Raw genomic sequence first — 8,160 nt, forward strand, 5'->3', positions numbered from 1 at the left:
TTTAAATATTTTCGGTTAGAAGATTAACGGTGGTTTCAGTTTTGAAAAGACATTTTGTTATTTTTTAAGTCTTTAAGCAGAGGGACTTACCGGTATACATTAGACATACACAATTTTATATGTACTCATCCAGGACAAACTGACTTAGAAATCTAACTATTCAACAAAAAATAAAGAATTGAATCCAGATCGAGAGATCGAGGGATTTTTTTTTACATACAGTGTAACAATTCCTTGCTTTTGTACAAAGATACACTTGTTTAACTTTTTAGGAAATCTCTTAATATTTAGTTAGGGATTCGCCTCAGTGTTACTAATGACCTCGTGAAGGAGAGATACTGCAGAGTACATGCAGTTCATCTTGGAAAAATCTATGCATTCTTGACTATAGCTGAACTGAAGCGATACATGAGAAAAAACAAATACATGCATGTAGCCTAAAGACCATAATCGGAACGGATATAGATAAGCTTTTTCTAAACACAGAATCCAATGTCGGTCCTACAGTCAAAGCAGATATTCATCTAGAAGTGTTCCTTTATAAGAATATCCTTGATATTTTGGACTTTAAAATCTTAAATTACGTGATTTTATTCAATATATATGCGTTCTATGTTCGACACATAAAGTTTGCAGGAGATAAACATTTCATAAAGGAAATATAGCTTAAACAAATTAACATATATTAAACAATTATTTTTCTGAAATATACCCAAATGTCAAGGGCCTTTTTAAAGATGCCTATTTACCTATTTAAATTACACAATCTTTTTTTTTTCAAAGCTAGAATTAGTTTTACATTCATGAATAGTTCCTGATTGAATTCATTAAAAAAAACTCAAGGATCTTACGAGTATAAGTATATACATGTACCACTCTTTGGCATCTGTACAATCGCATTCTTATTTTGCTTTATAAAATTGTTTCGGATGATCTAAATATTTTTCTCTATTTTAGAGCAAAAATAAATTAACCGACATTTGAATAATTTGTTAAAAAGATTCAAAAACTTCGAGGAGGGCCTTATCAAAGGTAGATATTAAAGGTATTTAAATTACATAATCTTCTTCAAAACAAGATTTAAAATGCCTCCAAAAATTGTATTCATAAAAATTAAACTTCCTGGTTTTGAAAATAAAAATAAAAACTCAATAAGGTTTTTACGGGTACACATAATGAGCATCTTTTTGACATCTGCACAATAGTGTTCTCTTATTTTGCTTTAATTAATAATTTTCGTAATTTAAACTTTCTCTTGCATAGATAAGATCTGGTATAAAACTAATTTTCTTTCGGATGAAAAAAAAATCATAAAATTTGTGTTTATACCAGTTAAGTTTTAAATTAAAAGAAATACAATAGAATGTTTTTTCCTTTTCTTTCTGAAAATAGATCTTTAGACGTGTCCTATATCTGTCAACCCCGGTGGTGTATACCTTTGACATAAAATAAGTTTATCTATCTAAAGCTTATAGCACATTAATTCATTTCAATATCGCATAACAATACGACTTTTTACTCTAGCTCCAAATATAAACATTCTGATTGCTTGCATGAAATAAAACTGGATGAAGATATTGTTAAATGAAATATGGAAATAATAAACAGTAATCAAACCCATTAAGTCAATTGAAACATACAAATCGGGAGAGGGGCAAACACGGGACTCTAAAACATCGGAGATGGGATCAGGTGCCATGGAGGTGTGAGTATCCCTTTTAAACAGTACACAAATCAGAGATGGGATCAGGTGTCATGGAGGTGTGAGTATTTCTCTTAAACAGTACACAAACCGGAGATGGGATTATGTGCCATGGAGGTGGGAGTATCCCTTTTAAACAGTACACAAATCAGAGATGGGATCAGGTGTCATGGAGGTGTGAGTATTCCTCTTAAACAGTACACAAACCGGAGATGGGATTAGGTGTCATGGAGGTGTGAGTATTCCTCTTAAACAGTACACAAACCGGAGATGGGATTAGGTGCCATGGAGGTGGGAGTATCCCTTTTAAACAGTACACAAATCGGAGATGGGATCAGGTGCAACGGAGGTGTGGGTATCCTTCTTACAAAGATTTTTTGGCTAAGTGGTTCTTGAGAAGATTGATTTCAGAATTAAAAAAAAATACTGTTGCTTATCATGCAACGCCTACTTCTATTTCAAAAAATTAAATGTTTTTCTTTTTGCATAAAAAGATTTTACCATACACGGTCTATAAGATTATTTTATCAAATTCAATGAAAAATTTTGCATAAAATGGATATTGGCTAATCCAAGTTCTCTCTATTTTCCGAACTTTTAAGAATATTTTAGTTATTTTATATGCTCCCAATACGTAAATATTTCTTTTTTCACATTATTATGGTAAAGCTGACAAAAAAGCCATAAAACTTTGTTTTTTAAAAAATACGTATATCGTTTACTAAGAGAGAAATAACACTTTTTACAAATATTTGACTGAAATCTGTATTTAGATTGGAAGATTTTTAAAACTTTAATCATATTTCTTTGATATATATTACTATTATTTTCGTCAAGAATGGAGGCATACAAGGCAATGTCAATCCCCCGCTGTAAGAAAAGATATTTCTCCGTTGTAAAAGTTCATGAAAGCTATATTTTTTTCCAATTTATATGGTTTAAAAATTTAATTCTGTATTTCATTGTTTTAATAATTTATTTTTTCACTCATGTTTTTAAGATATGTGAACATAAGGAATAATCTTCAAGTATAATTCGAACTCTCTCCATATCGCAGGGCTTGGCACTTGACCAACCGCGTTAACTACTACGCTACGACGTATATGCGTTATAGTTGTCTGTCAGTGTGATTTAAATGAAAGGGTTTGTTGAAGCGTACATTTTTTCAGAAAAGTTCGATTTTCAGATAGAATGGGTTCAGATTCCATTTTTGGACAAGTCTACGGTCCTACCTTTATAATCAATATATATTTCAAAATTTAAATATTGTCAATATTGGTAGCAGAATACCATAAAATTTAGACGTTTAGACTAATATGAATTTCAATGCCTCGCAGAAGTCTTACATAAAATGATAGTTACCGAATATTCAAAAAATGCTTTTATTTGGTTTCTTGAATTATTGTTATTCTTTATCGTCTTTTATAACTTACTTTCAAGGTAATAATACTTTTTATAAACATTACTTTTCGTCTGTTGTTTAACTAACGTAGTTCTAGAAATCATATTTGATTGTTGAGAGTGTAACAAAATTACAACAATCTAATGGTTTTCATCAAAATTAATTAACACATAAAGGCTAACCATGATCTTATTTTTAAACCATAATGGTAATTGATCGATTTCATAATTTATTAATCCGTAAAACACCTGAACGTTTTCAAAGGAAAGTGATACATTAACAACATTGTTAATACGCAGTATATCGGTCTAAACTTTCCACATTGAACAGTGTGTTGAAACCCGGGCATTAGGTAAGTCGGGTCAGCTGAACTCTCAACTTCAGTTGTTATAAGCATTATCTATGTATACACAATGTGCTTAAAGGGGATTTATTCTAGACATAAAAAGTTTTTTATTTTCAACCTCTTGAAAGTACTTTTGATTTGTTGTGTAAAATATGGTTCTTTATAATATTTCAGTGAAATTTTTTAGAAAAGCTGTGAATATATAAAATTTTATTTTAATTTTTTAGTTTATAATGGTAAACTCTGTTCCTAAAATCTACATAGTTTTAATTTAGGCTTGTTTAAAATGAAATAGAGACTGGAATATGTATTTATATACGCATTATTTAGTTTTGAAAAATGTTCTTATTTTGATAAATGTAAATATCTTTAAATGGCATCTGCTCCATCAAATTACACATGTAGGCTGAGCAAGTAAAAGTCTTCTAAATTTGAATATTCTCTCTTGCCTAAAATGAAAGTTAAATTTGCTGAAAGACATTCAGTGCTTATTAATATATTCTAGTTTCTAATTGATAAAAACCTTACAGATGGCATCTGCCTCATCCAGCTGGGCACAGCACTGTTTAGAATGCGACAACTGCGAGGTCAGAGCGGCCCAGTATCTATGTAAATCATGTCAAGGTCGCCTCTGTAAAGATTGTAAATTAGAACATAAACAAAGAAGACTCACAAAAGATCACGTGATTGTATCCTTATCTGCAGACCATGGAACAAAGATTCTATATCCCTACTGTCCGGACCACGATGAAAACAGGTTGGAATATTACTGCTCAGTCTGCAAGACTCCGGTGTGCACTATGTGTATGACAGATAAACACAATGGACACACGGTACGGGAGATAGAAGAGGTTTACAAAGAAATAAGAGAGGTGCTTCAGAGGGAAAGAGAAGAGATTGAGAACATCGTTCTACCAGCTTATAACAAGCAGGTGTCTGAAGAGGAAGACAGGAAGAACAATGTTTCCATGAGAGCGAGGGAAGTTGAAAACCAAATCGAGGCTCATGCGGCCGCCATCATAGAAAGAGTTACGAATACAAAGGAGAAAGCGATTGGAAGTATAAGAGAAGATGAGAGTAAGGTACTGAAATTAATTTATGAATCGAAAGAACAGTTAAGGAGAAAGACCGAGAGTTTAAATCTTTTGCATAAGGAATTGTGTGAAAAATTAAGTTCTGATCCAGATATGGAATATTTCACAAAGGAAGACACTGGGCATTTAGAAGTGCTGAGACACATCAGTCCAACATATTCATACAGCATTGAGGACTTCCATCCAGGTCAAATAGAAAATATATTTAATGAAAAAGAATTTGGATCCGCACCTTGCTTTGAGTACCAGTCACCATTACGAGATTTAATGAAACCGATCAGTAGAATTTGTAACAAAAACTTTATTGAAAAACTCCTTAAAAAATCAAACCGTTAGTTGATATGTATGCTAATCTCGTACTCTTCGGTCATACTCCTTAAATCCATCTGATAATGTTGTATACACAAATTAAGCTTCTGGTATAGATAGGTGAGCTAATGCTTTAGATGGGATACAAAGAAGTCTGTGAAATTTTTAAATCGTTAATTATTAATATGTAGAGATCCGTGGGGATAAATTCGTTCAACTTGATGAAACTCGAGTACGCTTATCGTCGATAACTGCACAACGAAACAGGATATTGTGATTTGAGTATTGTGATGATTTCAAACTAAAATTCAGTGTAAGAATGGAAGATTCAGAAAATTGGAGAAACCGATGTAGAAAGACATTTTTAAAAAATCTATGGCACTGTCATTAGATGTCAGACTGGTGTATCCGTTTTTCACCGACACATCTTGTTACTCCTTCAATCATTTAAATTCATCATTTGTTTCTTGTTTATTTATTTTAAACAAGCACTGCTAGGTGAGCCTTCTTGATGATATTGCGATTCATACTCAGAAAACGTACATGTTTTCATTTATAAGTACATTAGACACTACTCTTGTTGAAATGGTAAGATTTATTTAAGATAATATAAGCTAAGATTTACGTGTTTTTGTTTGTTTGATTTCAAAGTTTCATAAGACAGAATGTACCTGGTAAAGTGATCTTTGCAACGTATATCAAGGTTTTCAGTTATAAGATATAATAATCACACTTGTATAATTTTGAATGAACTTCATTCCAATTGTAAAATCTGATATATTACTAAAACAATTGGAATAAACGGCTTGTGTAAATATTATTTATTCAATTACTTTCTCAGATTCGCTTAACTTTATTTAATGAAACTATTTACATTTGTTCTTCATGCAGATGCTTTTATTAAAACCAAGTTCGCTTTAGATTATGTCATGGAATGTGCATTGAAATAAATTTTGTTCGAGGAATATATAGATTCAATGATTTTTTGTGATTAAACTTATTGAAATATTGTAACATTTTACTGTTCAAAAAATAATTTCATCAGGGACGGAAAGCCAAATGAGTGTAGTTCTTTTAAAGGTACTTGGACACAGATTTGAAGGTATTTTTTTTTCTGTATAATATTACGACATGTATATTTTAATAGCATTTCACACAAAAATTAATAAAAAATCTTATTTCGTTTAAAAGTTATTAAAACTTCAAATTTTTTGGTGGGTTTGATTGACTCATCCTTGCACTTTCACAAATTTTAAGTTTACTCTTAATACTTAGAAAAAGTGGCAATCTTATTGTATATAAATGAAAAATATAAATACTATAATCCAGAAAAATCAGAGTAGACATGTTCGAAAGCAAAACAAACACACACTATATTCTCAGTCCGTGCAGTTGTTGTGAGCAGACTTTGACTATTGAACGCACCCGGTGAATCGTAAACAATCAACAATAACATAGCTCTTGCCCTGTTTACAAAAACTGTGTACATAACACGAGTGTGATCGATTTGCACACAATACTTAGTTCGGAATGACGGTACATGTGAAGAAATTTTGCTTTGTAACATTTCTACTCTGAATAAAATTGTTTTTCTGGATTAAAGTTGTAATATTCCTCATTAATACACAAAAAGATTGACACTTTTCCGAAGGGTTAAGAATAAAGTTAAAATTTGTGAAAGTGCAAGGATGTGTCAACCAAACCCGCCAAAAACTTTGAAGTTTTAATAACTTTTAAATGAAAAAATATTTTTAATTAATTTTTGTGTGAAATGCTTTTAAAATATATAATTCGTGACATTATACAGAAAATATTAACTTCAAATCTGTGTCCAAGTATCTTTAAAGGGAAACATGGCCTCTGGCGGTTAGACTCGGATTAAGGTGTCCTTTACTGCTATTCAATAACTTACGTAACTGTACGGCAGAATAGCATTATTGATTTTCTATGAGCCCAATATTATTTCGTATCATATTTAAGGTATATGAACCCTTTTTTCCTCCAGATCTTCAACTCCAGTATGTTTTTCAGAATCCTAGAGAAATCGAGAAGCTTGTCAGTTTAATTTCCTTTATGTCATTTATTCTATAAAACATCTGCTTGCATTAATACTGATATGATATTTTGTAAAATGGGGTAAATTTGACACTTCTGGTACATTTTGTACAGAATAATATAAAATTGCCTGTAAAATATTCATACAAAATTTGAAAACATATCCATTTTCAATTAGCAGAATACAGTAGTGAATCGTTTTTACACAGGGGTTACCCAGAGGTTATATCTAACCAGGAAGAACAGGGTATTGACTACTTGATAAGAATATTGTCAAGGAATTTCATGAACTGCTTTCAACAATTTTTTATAAAGTCATATGCATTTACCATAAAAATGGAAAATAGGTTCGGATCTGTGATTATGGATTTTTTAAATCATAGGTTTTTTTTAACCCCAGTGGCATTACAGGTGACGTTAATATAGTTAATAATGAGGACCTTTGATCACTTATTTTTAAAGGTCCTAAATATAGGAATTCATGATCTTTCAACTGGCGTCGGAAATTTCAAAAATAGTATTGATTCTGTAGAAGATTACGCCAGGCGCTGGGTCAAAGCCATCTATCCTTCTTTATTTAATAATCCAGAAGTGAAAAATGAATTAGAAATATTACATGATCAATGCATACTTGTCCCTGCTGACAAAGCAGGTAACAACATTGTCTTCGTTTTTAAGACTCGTTATATATAAATTAGAAGAACTTATTTATTTACACAAGAGGTTATCCAACTTATACTCATATAATGTTTTTATATCCCAAAGAACCAAAATGATTTTAAACTACCATATCTATAATTAATTCAAACTTCATAAAAATCCTTACAAGCAAAGATAGCTAGGGGATTCCAGTTAATGTTCAACAAAGCCTCTTTCTTTACTCCTCGCTAAGATATGTATTACGAGTAGTGACGGGGAAACTTCAAGAGTACTCTGTATAAAAATATTCAAGAAGTGTTTAATAGATGTAGATACTTAAATATTCCAAGGAACTATTGGACAATTTGAAATCACAAGATTTTACCAAAATCAACAACTTAAAAACTTAAGACTTTTCAACTTTATACACAGCGATTCCCCACGATAAATTGTAGTCCAGGCTTTTGATATCATGTACCCATAGCTGCTTTTTCAATATAAATGGAACTCGTAAATTTACTTACCTTATTTGGTTATTTGCAAAATTATTTTATCAAAAACATTCTGCATTGTACACAAGTACTCTGAAGTTGACATAAAAAGATGCTTGAGT

At 31.2% G+C, this 8,160-nt stretch overlaps 1 protein-coding gene across 1 annotated transcript; it reads left to right on the forward strand.

The window, feature by feature from the left end:
• The first annotated feature begins 3,980 nt into the window (after positions 1–3,980).
• Positions 3,981–4,880, forward strand: LOC134263669 (E3 ubiquitin-protein ligase TRIM71-like). The gene has a single exon (XM_062746042.1). The coding sequence runs from the start codon at positions 3,981–3,983 to the stop codon at positions 4,878–4,880; it is 900 nt and encodes a 299-aa protein (XP_062602026.1).
• Positions 4,881–8,160: the final 3,280 nt, after the last annotated feature.

The sequence above is a fragment of the Saccostrea cucullata genome, unplaced genomic scaffold, assembly GCF_032062105.1.
Source record: "Saccostrea cucullata isolate Sc308-1 unplaced genomic scaffold, CSIRO_AGI_Scuc_v1 ctg11567, whole genome shotgun sequence".
NCBI lineage: Eukaryota > Metazoa > Mollusca > Bivalvia > Ostreida > Ostreidae > Saccostrea > Saccostrea cuccullata.